This window comes from Equus quagga, chromosome 1 (assembly GCF_021613505.1).
Source record: "Equus quagga isolate Etosha38 chromosome 1, UCLA_HA_Equagga_1.0, whole genome shotgun sequence".
NCBI classification, from domain to species: domain Eukaryota; kingdom Metazoa; phylum Chordata; class Mammalia; order Perissodactyla; family Equidae; genus Equus; species Equus quagga.
The window spans coordinates 4128722-4153171 of NC_060267.1; the positions used below are offsets into that span (position 1 = coordinate 4128722).

At 42.5% G+C, this 24450-nt stretch overlaps 1 protein-coding gene across 6 annotated transcripts in view; it reads left to right on the forward strand.

The window, feature by feature from the left end:
* GRIP1 (glutamate receptor interacting protein 1) overlaps positions 1-24450 on the forward strand; it is a 590760-nt gene that overhangs the window by 481175 nt on the left and 85135 nt on the right. For all 6 annotated transcript variants that reach the window (XM_046661320.1, XM_046661301.1, XM_046661312.1 and 3 more), the window contains 2 exons: positions 18375-18522; positions 20347-20516. In XM_046661320.1, coding sequence (XP_046517276.1) covers positions 18375-18522; positions 20347-20516 — 318 coding nt within the window. The remainder of the gene's footprint in view (positions 1-18374; positions 18523-20346; positions 20517-24450) is intronic.

Sequence of the window (24450 nt, forward strand, 5' to 3'; positions counted from 1 at the left end):
GGGAAAACACCTGGTAAACTAGAATTTGATACCAAAGACACTGAGGATTTATTTGCTGAAAGTGAGAGTTAAGCATCGGTTTTATGTCTCTTAAGAATGTAGGTTAAGTACTGGTCTAGAGATTATCACTTCTCTTTATACATAATAAATTCTTGAATCCTAATGGAAAATGTGTTGAGATAGGCATTAGATTATGTGGATTCCTATTTTGTAACTTTTACCAACCTCCTTTGATATTAGACTCAATGATTTCATTTCTTTGTATCATTTTTTTCTTCTGTAAAATAAGAATAATGATATTTACCCTACTCAGCTCATTGGGATATGAAAATCCTCAATAATTAAACACTTAAAATAAAAGCTCTTCATCTTTAAAGGAAACCAGGAGATATTTAAAAGTAGAAAGGAAATAAGTTTATGAAAGAATATACAAAACTCAGTTTATGGGCCTCCATTCAGGTACCTTCCTGTCACTCTTAGATAAAGCTAAATAGATGCAAAAATTGCTATAGAAAACTAAAGGTCTTAAGTTGGGAAAATGAGTAACAATAGCTCAGTAGTATAGAAGGATGCCATCAGGTACGAATGGCAGAAAGCTAATTTATACTAGCTTACGGAGGGAATTTATTAGCTTACAAAAGTGGGGAGTCCAAGCTGCATCCTGGCTTCAGGCACAAGTTCCCCAATGTCATAGGCCTGCTATCTCTCAGGGTTCCCTGCCTACGAAAGGCTGTCCTGTGTCATGGCAAGATGGCCCCAGCTGCCATAAGTCTGCATCGTCTTGAGAGTTCATGATGCCAGAGAAGGAAACAAGACTGGATCTCCCCTGAAAGATTCTTAGTGACTTAGCTTGGGACAAATGCTGACCTCTGCTCTGGTCACTGTGTCCGGGGATCTAGTGCATTCTCTGCTCCTTCAGTCAGGGAGGCAGGAGTGAATGTTAAACAGCCCCAACAGAAGGAGACAGAGAAATAGCATTTCCCCAAAGCAGATGACGTTGAGTTGAAAAGGAAGGTGATAGATGCCCAGTTGAAGACACCGTTCAATATTACAGGCTATGTTCCCACTAAGAGTCTATGAGAGTTTCCCTTTTCCTCGCATCCTTACCAGCTCTTGGTATTGGTATTTTATGTTAACCATACTGATGGGTATGGCATGGCGTCCCGTTGTACGTTTAATGTACCTTTCCTGGATGAATAACCAAGTGGAGCACCTTTCCATTTGCCAGTGGGACAGATATGCTGCATTGATTTTACTTTTAATACTTTCATTTATTTAATACTATTAAGATTATGACACATTATGTCTTGGGAAGTGTGTGTGTCTATAATCAAAGATATAAATGTTGGTTTTATTTATCTATATACTATTGAAAGTACACAAATTATTTCTTAGAAAGTGTGTGTGTGCATGCCTGCAACCGTAGCTATTGATATCTTAGCCCTGGAATCCAATATATTTTCCAGTAAATCTCAGATCATGAACTTTAGCAAATTCAGTAGTCTTTCCAGGAAAGCTGTTGAAACTATTGATTTTATTAACTAAAGTTAAATTTAGTCTGTGTTAAAATTTTAAGGAAAATTTATTGAGATAAGGAGGATTGTGGCAGGGAGTGGTTTGGGGGAAAATTAAGAGTTCGGTTTTGGATATGTTACGTTTGAGATGTCGATGCATCATCCACGTGGGGATGTGGAGCCGACAGCTGGGCATTTGAGCCTGGAGTTCAGTGCACACGTTAGGGCAGGAAATAGAAATTTTTGAGTCATCAGCACAGAGATGTACTTGAAAACCATGAGGTACCTTAGGGGAGTGAGCATGGACAGAGAAGAGAGGGGTCCAAGCACTGAGCTCTGGAGCCTTCCCAAAGTGATAAGGCAAGAAGGTGAAGAAGAACCTGAAAAATAAGTTGAGAAGGAACACCCAGTGATGGAGATAGAGGACCAAGTCAGAGTGTGGAGTCACAGAGGCCAGGCATTTCCTTTGTAAAATGGTGGTAATTATGCTACCACACTCACAATATGCTGTGAGGAGCAAAAGAGTTAATAGGGTGTTTGGCTTGTTAATATGTGCTCAATAAATATGAACTTTTTTTCTTTTCTTTTCTTTTCTTTTTCTTTTTTTTTTTTTTTTGCTGAGGAAGATTCACCCTGAGCTAACATCTGTGCCAATCTTCCTCTATTTTGTATGTGGGTCACTGCCACCACATGGCCACCAATGAGTGGTGTAGGTCTGGGAGCTGAACCTGGGCCACCAAAGCAGAACACACTGAACTTAAACCACCATGCGGCTGGCCCCTAAACTAATTATTTTAAATGTTTATGGGGGAAAAAATCCTCCACTTCTTTCTTGTTGAAATGTATTCCCAAATGACTTGGCCTGTCTCAGTCTTGTCATAACTAACCGACACTGTCAGTGAGTCCCAGGAAGGTAAAGTTGAGGGTTCCATGCTCCGCTCCCCTGACATGAACCTCAGGTCCCCGGTTACCCTGGATTAAGCAACAGCTGAAGCTTTACTCTGTGACAAGACTGAGTTCTTGGTAGAGAGAATATTTGGGAAATGCTACTTTTCTTTTCTGAAATTCATCAGAATACTTATTTTGCTTAAACCTTTGCTGAGAATATTTCTAAAATTTCTCCTCTTTCCAGTCACCCTGTTTGTCTCCATTTTTGCTTTCCTTGCACTCATCCCTGCCTCTCACTCACAGATGCCTCCCGCCATGTGTCTGCCTCCCTTCTTCACGCCCACTTCCATTCGGATCCGTGCTCACACAGAAGCCCGAGAGTGCTCGCTACAGCATGCGCCGAATCCTGTCATCCCATTCCGTGTTATCCGCTAAGTTTAGGATAAAATTATACTCTGCACCGCCCCTCTGAGTCCCTGCCTGCGCTGTCGCCAGAACCGCCTTCCCCACCTCAGCTTTCCAGTCCCAGGCTTCTCTCTTCCCTTTGTGCCCCCAGGCTCTTTTGTTACCTCCTCCCCCACACCAGGCTCCTATCCTCAGGGACTTTGCAAGTTCTGTTCCCTCTGCCTCAGAAGTGGTTCCCCGACCCTTGCACATGTACAAATGCACATTCTGTCCCCAGCTGTTTTGGGCACGTCCTTTAATGTCTCAGGCTAAATGTCAGTTCCTCATAGAAAACTCTCCTGACACCCCATCTCAATTAGGTCTCCCTGTTTCACTTGCCCAGGGAACCCTCATTTCCCTTCATGGTAACCATCACCATTTTGATGCTAATTTGTCCCTGACCTTAAGCTGCTGTCCGCACTAAACCGAAAGCACCATGAGGGCAGGGACAGGGACCTCCTATGGTTTTCCACCACTAGATGCACAGTATATGCCAGAAGTACAAAAAGGTGCACATTAAATATTTGGTGAACAAATGAAACAGGCAGGTTAAAAGCCGGGAGTCACTTGTGTCACTAAATTGAGAGTAAATATTTACTCTTCTCCGAAAAACTCCAAAAGTAGTTGTAAGAGATGCAATAGAGGCTTAAGTAACCAATTTGTGTTCATATTCACTCTCTCTTCCCTTCCCCCCTTCTCTTCCCTTCAAAAAGCATTTCCTCCAGATGAAGGCATGAGGGGCCTGAACCCCAGACAGCTACATAGGAGGGTTTTCAGGAACTCATTGGCCCACACCCACAGTTGATTTCTTGCCCAAGTGTTCATTACTGATTTTCAGTGAATCAGGAATGCCAGAGCTCCAGAATCGAGACGTACATGTTAGTCTGGAGATGTAGGCTTTAAGAGAATAGGCCAAGAAGGTAGACCAGTGTACAAGCCACGCGTCCTTTCTGTCTAGGTCTCGAAGATGGGGAAGTACTGGGACCAGAGTACAAAGTGGCATGTATTCCCCTGTGTCCAGCCCTCCTAATTTAGAAGACCCTCATTTTAACAAAGTCACAAATATGAGTCTTCATGATGGAAATCTGCAACTGTGTGGCTTTCGAAAGGTGCCCTGCTGTGGTGTCTTGGCTGGTCGAAAGCTTGGTGTTCTGTAGGTCAAGATCCCAACCTCTCTTTAGTTACAGCTGTTGCTACAAATTGGGAGTGTAAATCTATTGTATGATCCATACTCATTGTCCACCACCCACCATATCCCATACCTTCCCCAGAGGCCTCAGCCTTGTAGACACTAGTAAAAGGAATGTTCTCTTGGACACTCCTAGTGTGATGTCAGAGAAGCAATATATACTTGAACAAGCAGAGTTTGGAGACCTGACAGTTTTGCCTCACTGGAGACTTTCATTCTGACATGTTTGTTTGTGGCTCTCAAGAGGTGAAAAAAAAAAAAAACTACTAAGCCACACATGCTCTTTCGGAGAGTAGGGAGGAGTGGTTATCATTAATTCACAAGAATTGGGTCAAGTACTGCAGTAGCGCTTCGGCTGCTCTCGTGTGAATCCCGCTGGCCTCTCTGCCTTCTGCGCTGTGGTTTGTCACTGTTGGTGCTGCTTCTGAGGGCCCTTTGAAGTTTGGCTGCAGACTGGATCTCAGATGTCTCACGCTGTGGAGACGTGCTTTGGGTGACTCTTACTTCTCAGAGGTGACTTCCTTGACTTGAATGCATCTGTTGAGTTCCTTAAAAGACAGTTTTGTGCTGAGTGGTACATTTGCCTTGCAGAATCTGCTACGCTTAAGCCTTACTATCCAAACAGAGTTATAGTGAATGCTTGTCAGCCTTTCCAGCAGAATTCTCACATTTGGGAGGGCATATGGGGGCCTAAGATAGGTTTTAGGGTGGTCAGTCAAGCTGAAGATATCATTTGGCAGGAATGTTAAATATCCCACCTGTGAAAAAATAAAAATTAATTTAATTTTCATAATTTCTGTAGTTCAGATGCTCCACATACAAATGTTCTTTGTGTACCTCGTCCATGATATGATTCATTAGTTATAGATTATAAAACTCAATCCATAGCCGTGTAAATAACCTCAAACTGCAGAGAGAGTAATATCGAACTCATTTACAACACTTAAAGCTAAGTAAGTGGAACGACACATGAAAATCTAGCTAATGAGCCACTAGAACACTGTCCAGCTTCTTCATCGTGCCCTCCTTTTTCTGTTACAACTCTCTCTGGATGGCAGCATCACTGCATCTTCCATAGAGGCCAACGCGAACTCAAAGTTCTGGGGTCATATAAATAATACTTTAATTTTTTGACTTGAGTGTTTTCTCTAGCTTTCTCTGACCAAGTAAAGAAAGTAATTTTTCACATCAACTAGGAAATTAGTTAACAGCATAGATGACATCAGCATGTCCTGGGTTTAACCCAAGAAGGAGTAGAGAAGGAGAAAACTAACAATTTGTATAGTTAATTTCTCCCAAGCACTGTGCAAGGTCCTTTAGTCATTTCATTAACTCTAGTTGTCATAGCAAGCCTGTGACATATGCATTATTCTCCTTATTTTTCATAGACGAAGTAACTGTCTTGGAAAGGTTACATTAATCGCCCAAGTTCACACAGATTGTGTTGTGTTGCACCTACAATTAAACCCAGATGGACCTCACAGATCTGACAATGTACCTGCAAGAGACTGACAGTGATGACAGCCAATGCAGGGAACAATACATATTTTAAGTATGGATGAAAGGGATTTTTTTGAGAGTTCAAAGCGAATTTTTATTAAAAACGATTGAAGATCCTTGAACAGCAACTACTATTAAATGCTAGCTCACTATAATTTACTTCACTTTGTTTTTGATGATATTTGCTTTTTCTGAATAAAAATGTTAACTATGGAAAATATAGACAAAAGGATAAAGCAAAATATAAATTATCCCTCATTCATCTTGTAGGCATGGCCCCGTTACAGTCCTCTGAGTTTTAGGTATAAAGATTGACATCATATATGTAACAAGCTTTTGTCACGTGGGCTTTTTTTCACCTGAAAATATATTATGAGCATTTTCCCATGTCATTGAGTATATTCACAACATCAAAATATTCCATCATATGGATGCACCATGTTTAATTTAACCAATACTTATTGATAGACATTAGGCTGTTGCTAAAGTCTTGCTCTTATGTCTAAATAATTCTGAGATGAACTTCTCTGTATGCAAATGAGACAAATGCAATATATTTATTACAAATTGACTTCTGGAACTTGAGTTGCTGGGTCAGAGGATGTGAGTGTGTTTAAGTTTTGTGATGCACGACAAACTGATTGCAAGAAATATAACCTCCTATTACCACTCCCGCCAGGACCTGGCAGGGTCCACCAGTGCCATTTTCCTGGATGGAGGAGGCTGCTGCCAACCCACCCTCCCTGCTCGGGTGGCACCGTGAGCAAACGGTGGGCCCGATTAAAAGCTCAACCTTTTAATTTCTCGGTGCACATTTGCAGACCTTCCAACCTTGAAACTATAAGCACCTTCTGGAGGAAAGTTTTGAAAGCAGTAGAAAAAGTAATGGAATATGTCTTTGTATGTTCTAAGCTTAAGATTCTGAGATTGAAATATAAGACTCAGGCAGTTAATATTCTTTCAAAAATGAAAGTCTTACAAGGAGTATTTAAAAATAAAAGTGAAATCCTATCATTTAAAATATAATTGTTTTAGACCTAAATGCATTATTGAGCCAAAAAAAAAAGTGCTAGAACATCAAATATTTAACATTAAGCACCTAAGAGAGTTCTGAGTAAGAGGAAAGAAAATGAGACATTGAATTAATTATCCACTAGTGTTTAATCATTCCGGCATTTTTATTGATTTAAATTATGGTAAAGCTACTCAGACTAAGGGAGTGGGGCATAATTTTCCAAGAAGCCTCCCACCCCCGTTTTCTTTACTCTCTTAATATCTCGAGTATACCCAGAGACATCTTCACAGATCCCGGGCGTGGCCTCTGCAACCCAGATTTCCATAATGAACCAGAAGCATCAGAAGCTAGCTTGTCTCTGAATGAGGGGAACAGATAGCCCAGGAAAACGAGCACAGGTGCTCTCTCAAAGTCGGGCCCGTGCTCACTTCTCAACGTAATCAAGAGATCACGAGTGGCCGTGGAGCGCCACCGTCAAAATCAGAGTTCCAGAATGAAGGGTTTAAAATGGAACAGCCCTTTGGCAAAGGCCCTCGCCTTCCTTAATTCTACGGACGTGTGCAAAATGTACTTGGACTCCACAGACCCTCAAGTTCCCCACAGAACTGCTTGGCTCTTTCTTCTGCTGTGTGTACTGGTTTCCAAAGCTTTCTACTTTGGTCTTTTGAAGTATTTCAGGAGTCGTTTCGATTTCGGTTAGTGGGAGTATATCTTATAGAGGCATAACGTGCTATGTATCACTTCCGAATGCCCCTCCTATCTAAAATTGGTCAAGAAGCAGATGTCTGTAGAAGACCTATCTAACTAACTAGGTGAAAAGATGGTATTCAAAACACGCTTCTGAAGATACGTAAGGCTCCCTGGAGACGGCGTCCGCCGAAGCTGGTAACGCACCACAATCATTGAACCTGGGCCTCATTTACTTGCACCACCATCCGATGCTGGAATCCCTCAGGATCTTCCCCACAAGCTCTATTTGAACACCTCTCATAGGCAGCTTCCTGCCAACCAAGCCTATAGCCTGCAGCAGGAGCCCTCCACCTCCCTGCACACGGGAATCACCTGGAGACTTTGAAATGCCTCGGCCCATCCCAGAGGGGTTGTGGTCACAAAGAGAACGAGATGTTACGTGTTGAAAACACTTTGTAAGCTAGGACTCACTGTAAAAACGTAAGGCAAATCATCATTTACCCTAATCAATAATAATTTCCAAATAGTCACCCATCATTCCAACCTGTCTAAAGGTTTTTAGATCCTGATTCTGACATCCAGCTTATTTTCGGTCCCCTCCAGCTGTACGTCAAAGTTTTCTAATTAGAAATTTCATTTATTTTATGAATGAATATTTATTGAGGACCCCCTAGATTCAAGACACTGGACTGTGTGCTCATTATTGCTGTCCAGTGGTCACGTTGGCCCGAGCTCGGGGGGCCTCTTGGTGTCTTTGCTCTGTTGATGTCCTGGTCAGACTTGCTTTGCTTCTTCATTGACAAGGTGTTGGTGGTTTTAATACATAGTCGTCAGCTTGTTTTTCTTTTGTTTATCTAGCCATGTCTTTAGACCATATATTTGACCAGTGTTTTGTTAGGTTTTTCTTTTTTAATATTGTGTTTACCTCCCATAAAAACCCAAGGTCAGTCAGAAATATAGATGCTTTAAATATTTCTAAGTATATTTTTGGCAGCTTACCAATAAACTGGCTTTTAGGATGTCTGTGTGGTTGGTATTCATTTGTCTTATTTTAGATCTGGTTCCTAGAGAGCTAGGACACTTTTTTTTTTTTAACTGTAAACATAAAGCCAAATCCAGCACAGGATGCCCGAGAGAGTCTGCATCCTGCTGTTGCGCCGTTAACTCTTCCTGACTGACCGTTCCTTCCCTGTCTGGGGAGGTTAAGAATCCTGAGTGGTAGGAATTCTTCTTCATACTGGCAGGCACTTACTCCTATGTAAGTACTTTCCCTGCCTCAGCAGAACCTGGTGGGGATTCAGTGCATTTTCTGTGTGGATCACTTATCCAGCTCAGAAAAACCTGACAGTGACTATTTTTAAACCGAGGCGGAATCAGCCTTTCTGGAGAATGATGATATGGAATATGATGATTGTGCAGTTATCATGGATATATATGCCAAATCTGTTTAAAGTCAGGGCAAAGGATTGTTCGCTTTGCGGCAAATATTTCTACTTTTCCATTGGTATTGGTCACTTAAATGCCAGATTCACTTGGCTTTTTACACTTTTTAAAGCTTTGTAAGTTTCCTGAAACTTAACATAACATAAAGTTAACTGAACATAAACTTTGTAAGTTTCCTGAAAGCTCGCTCCTAGTAGACAGAATTGTGAAGTCTTCATACGAGTGCTGACGACGGAGACGAAAGCTTGCAGAGCTTGTGTGGTGAAGGATGTGGCGTCGTCTACGAAATGTGCTCCACATCATGGTGTCTGAGCTCAGAAATTTCTTTAAGAAATCTTGTGACCTGGCTGTTCTCATCCTCTCTTTTACAAGTTTAAAAACTGTTTATCGTTTATCTAAATGGGATAAGATTAGAGCCCTAGAAATTTAAGTGGGAAGACGTTTATTAGTATTCTCCAAAATGTTTAAATATCTATAAAAACTATGTCAGTCCGTCAAATCTAAAACTACCTGTAAATCCTAACATGATTATTTCATATCTTATTATTCCCTTAGCCAGGGGCCTAAATTCCTCTACTTTTTAGTTACTGGGTTCTGGTTTCCCCTGAATTAAATACACAGTAAAACATCACTCTACAAAGGGCCAAAAAGCCAAGGCAATGAAGATGTCAAGATCTTTTCAAAAGCTAAAGTACTTAAGACAGTGTGGTACTGTCATAAGGCAGACAGATTGACCAATAGAACAGAATAAAGTGTCCGGAAACAGACATAGACACATGTAGTCATCTAACTTATGACACCGGTGACATTGAACCGCGGTGAGGAAAGGATGGTCTTTTCAAAGGCTGATGATGGGTCAGTTATATCCATGTTGAGAAGATATATTGTGATCCTACCCCACGCCAGACACAGAAATCCGTTCCAGATGGACTACTGATCTAAGTGTGAAAATCTACTAATAAAGCCTGTTGAGAAAGCACAGGAAAACATCATCCTGACTTCATAGTAAGAAACGATTTCTTAAACAGGACACATAAAGTATTCGAAAAAGAAAAAAATGAATAAGAGCGTTATTCAAAAGACACCATTAGGAGTCTGAACTGGAAAGCCACAGAGGGGAAAAGTATATTTGCAAACCATATATCCAGTAAAGGACTCACACTAGAATATGGGTTTTTTTTTAACTCCTACAAATCAATAAGCCAGACAACCTAATAGAAAGTTGAGGGAAAAGGCTTCAGCAGACACTTTATAAAAGAAGATATCCAAATGGCCAACAAGCCATGAAAAATTGCTCAACACCTTAGTCATCAGGGAAATGCAAATTGGAACCACAATGGAATACCACTCCACGCTCACCTGAATGCTACAATGGGAAAGACTGATACAGCAAGAGGAGACAAACATGTGGAGCAGTGGGAACTCTCTCTGCTTTCTGGTGAGAAGGTAAATTCATAAACTCTTTTGGAAAACTCTTTGACAGTATCTACTTAAGCTGAGCATATTCATACCCTATGGCCCAACAAGTCCACTCCTCATAGCTCCCACAGAGACTCATACCTTTGTTCACCAAAGACCTACTAGAATGTTCAGAGCAGCCATGTTTGTATTAGCCAAAAACTGGAAAATATCTAAATAGTAGAATGGATAAATTATGGCTTATTCGCCCAATGGAATAATATATACCAATGAGAATAAATGATCTAAAACTGTTACCGCCCAAGTGGGGTCCCCTGCCTGCCGCCAAGACATGCCAGTAGTCAGGAGGCAAGGTGGTAGGAGAGAAAGGACTTTATTACAGCTTGCTAGCGAGAGGGAAGGTGGCCAACTCCTGTCCGAAAGAACCGTCTCACAGAACAAAGCCTACAGGCCAGTTATATACGAGGCCAGTCTCCAGGTGGGAGAGGTGGCTGCTCTCTGGGTGGGGCAGACATCTGGTCCCAGTTCCTGATAGTCCTTTGTTTTACTGGATGTGCATCAGAGAATGGAGCAACGCCTTATACCCTGATCTTTCAATTGCCATTGATGAGGGCTATCGGCATAGGCTCTCTGCCCGGGGGTCATCATTCCTAAGGAACTCAAAAGAACAAAAGTAATCTCTTAAAGCAGCTGGGAGGGGCCGCAAAATCTACAGAGCATGTCTGGGCTAGTTAGTCAGAGGTCATTTAAAGTTACAATATAGTTTCTTTTCTACAATATGGCTTCCCTTATGTCAACCTTGTGTTGAGCCGCATCAAAACTACCCTCAACAATATGCACAAATCTCACAAACATAATCTTGAGCAAAAGAAGCCCGAGATAGAAGAATACAAACTGAGTCTGTTGTCAAAAAGTATGAGAGTAAGCAATACTAACTTAAGCTGTTAGAAGTCAAGAGGGCGGTTCCCCGTGGGAAGGGGGAGCGATTTAAAGGAGCAGACGGCAGGGGCACTCTTTGATGCTGGTCGTGTTCTATTTCTAGGCCTGAGTGTGGTTACACAGATGTGTTCAGTTTATGAAAACTTGTCAAGCTGCAAACTTACGATTTATGCATTTCTCAGTATGTTTGTTATACTTCAGTAAAAAGTTTAAAAAGCACTATAACCCAATAAGCAGGGTACAAAAAAATCAGTCACGTAAAATGGGAGGGAGTGTTAAGATATTCTAAAGTCCGTGAAATGATTAGGCCAGCCTGCCGCAGAGAAGGAAAGTCAGTCACCGATCCTGCATTAGCCAAACTCCAGTTAACGTGGGACGTTCCTGCGTTTCCCTTGCTTTGGACTCTTCTTATAAAACAGTAACTTCGAGTTGACTCCTTTAACTTCCCAGGAAAATCTTATGATTTAGGGTAAAGCTCATTCAAACATGGCAGGTACACTTTTCATTATATCAGAGTATGTCCCAAGGACCGTATTTCAATAGACAAAAATGAATCGGCGATTTTATTTGTTAAAAAAAAATTATTACAGTTTAGCTCATCTGAAAAGGGTTGACATTATTAGTAGCGTTACTTGAGTAGAATATCACTATTAGAAATGCTTTTAACCAATGTGTAAGTGGACAAGCACCCCCAGAGGTACTTTTTACCTGAAGGAACGTCAGGCAGGCAAAGCCACCATTACCCTGTGGTCTTTCCGCCAGCCCCCAGGAGGTTCTCATCAAGCCTGTGCCCTGAATGAAATGCAGGGCTTCGAGTGGGAAAACTGATTGACGAAATAAAAACTCCAGAGTGTTCCCCTGCAAACAGTGATCAGCGCATCTTATGTAATTCTGTAGCCCATCAATCAGCACCGCGTGCTAGGCGTCAGTCGCAGTGTAAATATCTTAATGACCGAGACGCTTTAACCATGAATAATTTATATCTGTATGCTCCATTTTTCTCAACCATGCTTCACTGCAGCGGGATAAACTAATCTTCTGTCAGGGATGGGCTCTTGATTGTTTCTTCCGGGGTTTTCTTCTGTTTATTTTTCTCATTTTGATACACTCCATTTTTGTCTCTTGCACTTTCTTAAACGAGAGTGCCCCGTTCCTCCGCCTTGTCTGCCTGCTTTTACTTGTCCTGTGCATCTTATTAGACGTCCTGGACTAAAGCCAGGCTTTTGGACTCCTGCTGTTCATACTCTTCCTCTGTGAATGGAATTGGGTGGCAGCTAGGGAAACAGGCTTCATACCAAAGGCAGGATGCGTTTCTTGATGTTGTGGTGGGGAAGCATTTATTATGGAAAGCAATTGCCAGAAAAGGCCAATGGCCAATTAAACGTTAGGCTTGGTAGGTCTCCTGTGATGCAGAAAGTAACTGCCGCATGGGTGATGCTGGAGAGCAGTATTTGCTAAAACAGTTTTGTTGTTTTCCTAACGCCCATTAAAAGAAAGGCAGCTGAGAGACATTCCAATCAAATTCTCTCTCATCTAATTAGCTCATCGCACCCATGCCAGCTCACCCTGCCCAGCCTCCTCGGGTCCCCTGGGTCTCAGTGTCACTGCCATTCCCTTGACACGCGCCATAGATGTTGGGTAATAATAATCGCCTTTCTCTAGACTCTAGCTTGTGGACAGGCAGCTTCAGCCGCCTCCTGTGGATCTTCTTCCATGCTTGAGTAATTCTAGAAACCTGGAAATCACATCCTACTGGATAACCCAATATTTTTTTATAAGCACTTTGACCCTGCTATATTAAAGATTTCGTTGAGGGGAAATTGCAAACATTTTGTGTCCTATAGTTAACAAAAAAAAAAAAAACTGGAAACTTCATGAGGTTCAACAGATGAAGTTTCCCTAGTGAAATCCAGGAGTGGTACCCTGCCCCCACCTTCCTGGCAAGGGATCCCAAGGGGTTGCTAGAAGGAGCATAATACATTTTCATCTTCAAGTTCCCAGTACCCTCTGATATTCCTGACACAGAGCTAGCACTCAATAAATGTGCTTTAAAATTCATGTTGCGGGCATGACACCTTAGCCTGCAGACTTAGAGAGCCCAGTTCTGTGGGGAGGCAAGGTGGGCAATCTATCCTGGCAAGAATCTAATTAGGCTTCTCCTGCCTCCCGGTAGTACCTTAGTCCCGCCTCTGATTCATCTGATGTCCAAAACATGTGGATGTGGTCTCAGTCATGTATACAAAATGCCAGCCCTCCAGGGTCTCATCACGGGGGACTTTCTTAAATTATCTAATATCCAGCTTCTGTTGGAACCTAAGTGAGGGAAAATATGGCTATCTATGAAAGATCCCCAGAGAGACATCCAGTCTGTCTACCCTAGGATCTGTCTTTAGATTAAGTTACCACCACGTTAGCTTGTCCCATTATAGGGACATCATCACTGATTTGCATTTTAATCTAATGCCTCAACTTTGATCAAGGAACAGCCCTTGGAAACCACCTCTGTGTTCTATTATAAAAATGAGTTGAGGACATTACCCACTATATCAGTTAGCACCACCTATATCTAAACCCTCATGAGAGACGTATCTTTTAGAGATCCTGCTAGAAGAATCTTTATTTCCACCATAGGGACCAGTAGACCTCCTCCTTTTTAACAGTGAGAACTACATAGTTGACCATGTTTCCTTTATCGTCCTGGTTTCCGCAAAGTTCAGTCGTATTTTTTTTAATTGAAGCAAAATTCACATAAGATATAGTTAACCACTTTAAAGTGTACAATTCAGTAGTAGTATTTGGTCCATTCACAGTGTTGTGCAACCATCACCTCTGTCTAGTTCCAAAACTTAAGCAGTCGTTCCTTATTCCCCTCTCCCCACAACCCCTAGTAACTACTAATCTACTTTCTATCTCTATGGATTTACCGATAACTCAGAGTCATTTTTGCAACTCTTTATATTACATCTTTTGTTTAAAGCAACCAAGAAAGGTAAAGTCATGCCCTGGAAACGTCTCACTGTGAAAGCTTCATATCATGTCACAAGTGTAGGAAGGTAGATCACCCCTCAAACTCGCTATCAACAGGATGCTGCTGTTGTCGTTGACATGTCTAAGTCTGAGGTTTTCATCCCAGCTTGATAAACGTCAGTTGTCTAGAATCACTTCCATATCCAGCAGTTCACCTCTTCTACTCATTAGTAGGATACTGGAATCTAAATTAAGTTATTGTGTATTTTTACAGAAAAAGTTCATTAAGCTTCCCTAATGTTCTGATTCCCTCTAGGCTCTTACTTAGCTGACATTGCTGTTTCTCTATAGATCCATAGACTGTCAGGGCTCAAGAGCGTTTGTTGAAGTCCCCTGATTTTACAAAGAAGAAAATGAGTTTTAAGGCAGATGATGGGTTGGGCCACGTGGTAAGTTGGCAGAACTAGGACCACCCTCAGGCCTCCAGCCTCAGCCCAGCTCAGCATCACACGGCCTCTTCCTTTGACCAGGACTTTAAATGTCTCTTCTCAGCATTTTGAAGTTTTCTACTTCAGATTTTCAAAGAGACTCATTAATTGCACATTAGCCTCCCCCAAATGGCAAGCTCGTACTTGTTCCTTCAAAGCCTTAATGGGGAAAGTATTACTTAAAGAGAGAGACTGTTCTAGTTTCCATTCACCAGAGCAGCTGTAGGGACGCTCTCCGCCTCTAAATTAACGACGGTAACAGATCGGGTACCCTTTCTCTGTGCTTCTTGATGTCCCTGTTCCTATCATTTCTTTCTACAAGAAAAAATTTAATATTCATTTTCCATTATAACTGGAATATTAGAACCATAAAAGAATATGGTTTTTAATACTTTGAGAAATATAGGGGCCAGGAAAAAAGAATAGTAATGTGAGAGTTCATATTTAAACAACTTCCACATATGCTAATAAGCACTTTATAAACTCTGATTTTTGATCATGGTATACTGCTTTTCAGAAAAATGAATACCTATGGTGCCAGCCTGGTGGCATAGTGGTTAAGTTCATGCATTCCACTTCAGTGGCCTGGAGTTCACAGGTTTGGATCCCAGGTGTGGACATAGCACCACTCATCAGGCCACACTGTGGTGGCATCCCACATAAAGTAAAGAAGATGGGCACAGATGTTAGCTCAGACACAATCTTCCTCAAGCAGAAAGAGGAAGATTGGCAATAGATGTTAGCTCAGGGCCAATCTTCCTCACAAAAAGAAAGAAAGAAAGAAAAATGAATACCCAGCGTGTGTACTGGGTAATAGTTTATTGTGGTTTTATAAAATTTACATCTGCAAATACCTAGTTATAATAATTGCTCCCTAGAATAACAGTTCAAGTAAGATACATGGGAGGAACAGACTCAAGTGAAAAGACCTATCAGGATCTAGATTCAGCTGGTAACAGAGACCCAAATTCATAATACTAGCTTAAATATGATAGAAGTTTATTTTTTGAGAGATTAAGCAATCTCTGGAGCTATGATTTCAGGTACTGAGACTTCCTCTATCTTGTGGCTCCATGCCGTTGTCTTCATGGTTGAAAGGGCTCACCAGTCTGGGCCCACATTGCAACAACAAGAAGGGGGAATGAGGTAGAGGGGGGCACAGCCATTCTTTTTAAGAGCATATCTAGGACAGGGCACATCGCACCTCAGCTCACTTCCCACTGGCTGGAACTTAGTCACATGGCTGCACCTCACTGCAAAGGAGGCTGGGAAATGTTGTCCTTAGCTGGGCAGTCCTTTGCTCAGCTAAAATTTAGAAAGCCTATTACCAAAGAAAGAAGAGAAGTGGGATACCAGGGAACAACTCTCAGCTTCTGTCATTTGTAAGAGATTAAGTGATAAGCAACAGAGAAACTTCATTACTTTCATCTGCTAAACCAAATAAATTTACCTTTAGACCTGAGAAAATCACAAGGATGAATGTATGGTGTTATCACCTCACAGACCTATCTTAAAATCCAGCAAGCCTATGGGAAGTGATTAGTCCTTCTAAAATTATCTTTCAAAGTTGTATAAAGATCATGTGCGAAAAGGCCCTGCTAGGCTAGTGCTCATGGGAGGTTCGACCTGAGCCGGCGAAGACGTTGCTGGGGAGCATGCTCAAGGAAGAGGAGGAGGGTGGACCTTTGCCGGTGGAGCTGGGAGCGTCAGATTCCGGGCTCTCAGCTTAGCAGCAGAACTTTGCCTCTTGGAGTTGAGAGGTGGGCAGAATCAACTGCCCTAGTGAAACGGGGGCTGCAGGGACTGGCCAGAGTTCTTTCCCGGGGGTTCCGGTTGGGGCAGATGAGGTACAAGCCACTGTTCCATATGGCCATGGGGACCACTCCCTGTAAACTCCACGGTAAGAGTAAGGCAGGACCCTGGGCAGCACCATGAGCAAGGGAGGCACTGGAGAGAAACAAAGCAGGTGAGGGAGAGGAAGGAAGAGAAGCCAGGATGTTGTCAGTGGCCCAGGTCGGGGGAATTAACACAGCAAGGTGAGCGAGACCAGAGAGTAGCAGCCACCATAGAGGTAGGTTCATGGGGAAGTTATAGCCATGACACCCCAGAACCAAAGCTTGTCTGAGTAGACTGAGAACTTTGGCTCCTCCCAGCTCTTATTAATGACACTCTGCCCTGCAATTGACAGAAAGAGATACAGACCCTAATGGTCTCTTAATGTTTTTTAGGACTAAATTATTTCAGTATCACCAATCACTTAAGAAACATAGTACATACAAGAATCCTTCACACTGGAATATCAGTGTTGTTGGTGTGAATATTCTCAGCGTTACCTTATTTAAGAAATTTCTTGTTTCATCTTGAGCGGAAGATGGCTCTCTCCCGTGAAACTTTCGGCTTTGTGAGTCAGTGCATACTGCCCGAGCGTCAGCAATAGGAATACAGATCTCCTAGTTCACTAATATCTGAGTGGTGCCTTGGTGATAAAGACGTAGTAGCAGAAAGACAAGGTTGTATTGATGAGGTTTCAAACACCAGAGCAGTAGGAAACCAGAAAAATATTACAGAGCAATATACAGACTTGAAAAATGAGATGACTTCAAGGCTTGAGGTCATAATATATCAATAATAATACTTTTCTCTGTGTATAGCGCTTTGTAAATTACAAAATGCTTTAACTATACATTGATTTCACTGTAATAAGCACTGAGGAAAAGATAACATTTATAGGTAAGCAAGCAGACTTAAAACATTTTAATAACTTGTATAAGGTACCATGACCATAATATTGTGAAAAGGAGAATTAAATGCAGGTGTTTTAACCCCATGTTCAGGGCTCTGTCCTGTGTGACCCCTGTCTCTCCTGAGCTTTCAGCGATGCCATGAGTTTCCTCATTTGTTCATGCATCTACTCAACAACTATTTATTGCACACCTCCTATGTGCCAGTCATTATCCCAGGCACTGAGTGATTGACAAGCCAGTCTCTGCCTTCTCAGCAAGCTTGAGGTCTGGCCAAGGACAGAGGCACGTAACCCACTTGCTATTGAAACAGTGAGGTGTGTGCTACAACAGCAGGAGTATAGCAGGCTGTGGGAGCACAAGAGAAAGGCATCACCCCAAATCGTGAGTCAGGAGGGGCTTTCAGAGGAATAGATATCTACAGTGAGTCCCTAAGGGTGAGTAGGGGTTGAAGGAAGGAAGAGTGTTCCAAGTCAAAAATAAAGCATGTAGAGAATAAAGTCACTCCTGAGGGGCAGGTGACCCTAGATCAGGTCCAGGATAGGGAATGACCCAAAGGATTTACAAATTCAATTTCGTGTACACATTTCTACTATTTGGCTAATTAGAGACATCATCCATCCAATTCTCTCTCCCTTTCTCCCTCTTTCCTTCCTTCCTTCTTCCCTCCCTACCTTCCTTTCTCCCTCTTTCTTTTCCTTTCCTTGCTTCCTTCCTTCCTTGCTTCCTTCCAGCCATCCATCCATCCATCAATTCTAGGTGCTAAGATTGTCTGTTGAATTAATTAATTTTTAAAATATTTATTGAGAGACCTAGTATATGCCAGGCACTGTGCCAAGTGATGTAGAGGCCGTAAAGATACACAAGACGTTATCCCAACTGATGCGAAGCTTAAAATTTAATTGAAGAGAGAAACCTGTGCACATGTTACCATAATACAAGCAGGCTAGAACAACTGTCCCAAGAGATGCCCCGAGAAGTTACCGCCGGCTGTAGGATGTTGTATGGAGGGAAGTCTGAGCTTCAGTGGTAAAATTAACAGAGCAACATCAGACTGAACATTCTCCATCTTTTTGGTGTGTCTGTTTGCTTATTTGTTTTATTTTGTTTTGTTTTCTGAAATTTGTTCTTCTGTAGATTCTGTGGCTACAGCATCCGGGCCACTACTAGTGGAAGTTGCCAAAACTCCTGGTGCCAGCCTTGGGGTTGCCCTCACTACCTCGATGTGCTGTAACAAACAGGTCATCGTCATAGACAAAATCAAATCTGCCAGTATCGCGGACAGGTGAGTGTTGTAGGAAGGGCCTGCTTTTCAAAACGCATATGTGTTAAAAATATATAGATAAAAAAATATATATATACACACATACACATGCATACACACACATAAACACGGGATAAAAAACAGCTCTGCTGTACGTTTATAAAAGTTTCACGTAGGGAAACAAGTTACCACTCTAGAGCTTACACAGTACCTGCCTTATTGGCCGCCCCGTGATGTAATGTCTCCTCATCCACATGTTTGGTGTGGCCTTTAGAAACGGGGGGAAAAAGTCAAGCAACTGAGCAAGTTTCCTACTGTGTCCCAGGGTAACAGCCTGTTTCTGGTGTCGGGTTACTAAGCAGATGTTTATTATGTTCCATGCAGAAAAGTCATGGGTTTTCCTGAATTGTTAACAGTTAAGCCCTGCCACCATAAAATCTTATTCCTTTTTTCTTAAATAAATAAGATGTAATTTGTCAAATTGTGCAGTCTTTAAAGAAAGGTCCTATGCTGTCATAGTAAGTTAATCTAAGGGTTTCACGATCTTCAAAGGTTCCTGAAAACATCGTTCATTCCTGTGATATAATAAAAACAAAAGTCCTTTTTCCTGAATTCTTTTTCCTAATTAATATTTTAGACTTACGAGGTAAGAAGGGGGAAAAAGAACTACCTGACCACCTAATGAATTATTTTACAGCTCCTAAACCCCCCTCCTGTAGCTGAAGCCCACCAGCTGTCTCCACGTGGATTTTCTGTTTAGGTGGAAGGGGTGGCCTGAGATGCTTTGTCTTGAGAAGCAGACTGTTCTCACCGGGGCCGTTTTTAGATGTCCTCGAATGCCCGGTCTGCATGTTTCCAGCCCTCTTCTCCGTATGCCCTGGCCCTGCCTGGTAACCCCCCGACTGGATGCAGCATCCCTGTGGTGGTCAGTCTGCAGCTCCACGGTGGTCCTGCCCTGCGCTCAGCTTCCACAGGGACAGCCGTTGGCCCAGGGGTGTTCTCCAACCCGATGCTGCAGGCTGCTTTAATCTTCCCCCTCTGTTTTTTCCCATTCCGCAGGGGGAAACCAGTTTAAGGAGCTGTCCGCTTGACTGGTATGTGGGATGCTGACTGCTGTGTTTGCTTTTCTCAACTCATCCAGTAGCCAGGCTCTTGAGTTCAGCAAGATGTAGCAGCTAGCCCCTTCCCACCCCCAGCTTTCCCATTCTCCCACCACACAGGCCTCATTGATTACTCCTCTGACTCCTGCATAATTTCCATCATCATCGAGAGCTTTTGTACTAATCAATGTTTAACTCTAGAATAACAAAACACGATGCTAAAGAACTGTTGATCTGGGAGCTTGAATGGAGGATTCTGAGGAAGCTTAGTTGAATCTGCCCCAAGTTATTCCCATACACACATAAAATAGTCGTAAACGACCCTATGCCAAGGCCGCGAGTCACATCTCGACATTCTGCGTATTTACCAATTCACGTTTATAAATATAAAAACCTGGGACGGAAAAACACAGAAAAAAGTCAAGGGGAAACATTTTCCTGTTCTTCCCTCCCCTCCTGCTCACTCGCCCTCAACTTTTGGCTCCACGACCCCAAAATAATTTTTTTTTTTAAGAAGGGCAAGAGAAGAACATTTCCTTGAATTTTTCTGTATTTTCGACAAGGTTTTACGTTCATATTCATACCCAAGGTACTTAACATTTGACAGATGGCGTTTCCTATAACACTCAAACTTTTCCTTGTTTTAAGTAAATGAAAACTGTGTGAAGGTTTGACTATGAAGGTCGTGGAAGTCACATCCCAAAGAGGAGGGACTTCACGTGCGGAGTCTTTCTCCTTCCCGTAGATGCGGGGCGCTGCACGTGGGAGACCACATCCTGTCGATCGACGGGACCAGCATGGAGTACTGCACGCTGGCGGAGGCAACCCAGTTCCTGGCAAACACCACCGACCAGGTCAAGCTGGAGATTCTTCCCCATCATCAGACCCGCCTGGCCCTGAAGGGCCCTGACCACGGTGAGAGCATCTGTCTGGATAAGTCTCTTTCTCTTCGTTTTGTGATTACGGCTTCCTCCAGCAGAGTCAGAAAGCAGAGGGATGCTGAGCTTAATTCTGCTGGTATCATTTCTTTTCAGAACAACAGGGTATCGTTGTCTGCTCTTCTTCATCTTCCAAATCTCTCCTTCTAAGGCACATGTAGTTTACTTGAAATGCTCAAATGAAAGAGGAGGGAAGAAGCATTAGAATGTTTCAGAGGGGCCAGCCCCATGATGTAGTGGTTAAGTTCTGCATGCTCCACTTCAACGGCCTGGGTTTGCGGGTTCAGTTCCCAGGGCATGGACCTACACCACTCATCAGCCATGCTGTGGTGACCCACATACAAAATAGAGGAAAATTGGCACGGAAGTTAGCTCAGAGTGAATCTTCCTCAACAACAACAACAAAAAAGAATGTTTCAGAGAATTTCCAGACTAGTACTATCTGATATTAAAAAAAAAAAAAAAGAAAGAGCCTTTGGTGCAAGTTGAGTATGGAGAGGAGGGAAATAATTTGACTTCCTGTTATTCATATTGAATTTCCACTCTACTTAAAGAACAGTGAAGGAAAAGAGTAAAACTTTCACTTTTTTTTTTTTTTTTTTTTGCTGAGGAAGATTAGTCCTGAGGTAACATCTGTGCCAGTCTTCCTATACTTTGTATGTGGGCCACCACCACAGCATGGCTTGACAAGGGGTGTCTGTCTGCACCTGGGATCTGAACCAGTGAACCCAGGCCACTGAAGGGGAGTGCGTGAAACTTTAACCACTCAGTCCCAGGGGCTGGCTCCTCACTTTTTTTTAATAGTTATAAAGTATGTATTAATAGCAAACCCTTCAAATATCTGGGGGTAAAAAAACCAGTTGTAGAAAGGGTTGACTTTCTCTATGTTTTGTCTGTTTGCCAGAGTAGTTTTTTCTTAGGATGGAGAAAACCTTTCTGAACAAATAGCTTTGCTGAGAGTCAGGATATTTGACCACGTGTATTCAGTAGCAAGTGTCAGCTGAGGGAATCTGCGTGTCCACTGTCTTTGAGTTCACAGATGTGCTTGCTGAGTACATAATTATATACCATCCACCTAGGCATCTTTAAACAAAACCTGGTACACGAAAAAGGACTTTGAGCCCGAAATCAAATGAAGAGAGACTCTCCGTGGGGTCTTTTTTCCAACCCCTCCTCCCTCCTTTTCCTTAAGCCAAACGCCCTCCCTTATCCCTTGAAATCGATTCCTTGAAGCCTCAGCAGTGCAGTCAGGGGCCCTGGAGAAGAACTTGCTGTACGTTTAGAGAAAGAGAACAATCTTCTCTGGCGTCGAGATTTTGCTGATAAGGAGGTATTTGTATTGTGTGTCTCCCACCTTCTAAAACACATTGCACTTTCCCACAGTTTGGGGAAAAAAAGGAGGGACAGATAATTCTCATACTGAGAGAGTCAGCTGGATGCACCTTTTTTAATTAAATGGAGCTTAGACGGCCTCAGAGCTAATGAAAATCTCTGGTACAGCATTACTTTTATCAGATTTTAATTTTACACATTCGAGGAGAGCACTGATGCAGCCTGGGCAGGTTATGAAAAGAAATTCTGCCTCATTTGAATAGAAATGATAAGGCGCTCCAGGAGGGAGCAGGTCATGGGCGTGCGCACCGTTCCCACAGCCCCCCACACATGCTGGCTGAGGCTAGACTCCTAAACCTGTAAGTTTTCTTCTAGATTAATCTGAAGTCATCACTGGATCTGCAGTGCAGTTGGTGTAGGCAGGCACACTGTGTGGTGCCTTTTCAGCATCAGATTTTGCATAGTAAATTCTGGTATCAGTGAATCAGAAATGTGCAACAGACCCTTTAAAAATGCCATCGTCTTTGGCAACCTCATTTCCCCCCCCTTTTATTTGCCCTGTATACAAATCATAAATAGTTCAAATAGTTTCCAACTCATGAAGTATTGAATATTTTTACCTGCCAAGAGAATTTGAGGAGATGAATTTGTGTACTGAAATGTGTGGAGACCAAGAACAAATTCTTTTTTCTTCACTGTGGAAAACCTGATGTCGTTTGTGATTTTCCGGGGAGTTGGGGGCTCGTGATTTAAGTAATTCTGGTTTCCACTTCTGACACTATCATCCACTTTTGCTGAAAATTTTCACCTTGTTCCTTGTCTGGCATACAGGAGTAACCCTGCATTTGACGTTAAAGTCAGACTTGCATGTCCAAGAGGAAATAAATAGTGGCTCCTCAGCATAATTAATTATACTCTAAGAAGGGAAAAAAATACCAAAAGATTTTATGGTGTTTGTAATTCTCAAACTTCTGTTGTTATATGTAGTGGAACTATCTTACATAGTTTACACTTTTTCCACAGAAAGTTCTGGTCATTTTTCCAAGATTTCTGACGCCTGAACAGCGTCTCTCTCAGCCCATGGGTGGGTGGAGATACACCATTTCCTGAATTTTGCTTAGCAACAAAGCATTCACCACAGTGTTTTCAGGGAAAGACAGAAATGGGTACATCCTCTGGGAATAAGAGATTCACCGTGCCTTTTGCTGGTAAATAGCAGCATTAAAAAAACCAACAAGAATGAGTTTTCAACGAGCTTAGAAATTGTTCCCACTGAGGGTCTTTGGGAGACATAATCAAATTGAAGGAAACTGAGACTTTGGAAAAGAAAATGGGAGCAGAAGCACGAGTTTTGATACAGTCAGCCCGGGAGGATGTCATTGTGAGCTCCGGGGGCAACCTGCAGAATAGCGGGTGTCTGCGCCCTGGGACCTCCTGGACTGGGCAGGAGATACAGGGAGGGCAGAGATCACACAGCACTTCCCTCCGTGTCAGGTGCCTCTTAAGACTTCATCACTTCAGCAGTGATGGAATGTTGGGAAAAGCATTACATTTTATCTTCCTGTTTGTTTATCTGTAGCAAAGGCTCAGGAACTCCAGTAGGAGGAGGCAGTGTAGCGTGGTGGCTGGTCGGGTGGTGGGGGGGGACTCTAGAGTCAGACTTCCAGAGCTTCAGTTGTGGCTTCACCACTTGGGGCCTTAAGCAAGTCATCCAACTTCCTGTACCTCAGTTTCTTCATCTGTAAAAGGGGCGTTATATTAATACCTACCTCCTCGGTATACTGAGAGCATTATCTGAGCTAGTCCATGAAAAAACATTTAGCACAGTGTCTGGTGTGTAGCAAGTACTCAGTAAAAGTTGGCTGTTATTATGGGAACCGTTAAATGAGAAAATGCACTGTGCGTGTTCTTCACAAAGTGAAAGAGTGTGCCAACAATGCAACAGCTTATTTTTACCCCCGAAATACTTGCCTAATATGTGAGTATGAGTACACTGCCATAAACCGAATAGATTTGGAGTGTACATTCAAAATAGGCAGTAGCCATCTTCTCTGGCTGACGTTATTTGTTGAAGGCCTTTTGTGTTCAGTATCCATGGCGTGCAATTTTGTGCATTATCGTATATCATTTTTGTCTCAATTTTTTCATACGTATGAAGACTTAGTCCCCAGTGATAGATCGAAGTCCAGGTAAAGGTGATGACCTGCATTTCACCTGCCTGCAATCATTGGCACAGTGCTGGGCACACAACCAGTGGGCAATAATATCTTCTTTATCAATTTGTTGATTGGGTTTGACAGTCCTAAAAACTGTCCCAATAATTTTCAAAGCCCTCCATAAAGAACTGGGTCCGAAAGTGAGTGTAGAATTCTGACGCCCACTCACTGTACTTCGTTTGAAATGTGGACAGTCCTTTGTAAAGAGTGCAGTAGAGCGGCTGTGGGAGTACATTAGCCAGAACCAGTAATGACTGCATCTTGCTGAAAAGTCTTCTTGTCCGTCCTGAAGTAAAATGAGGATGCTAAAGAGAATCCGTTAGGGACTTCCCTTGCAACACTCTTTTATCACAAGGGAAATGC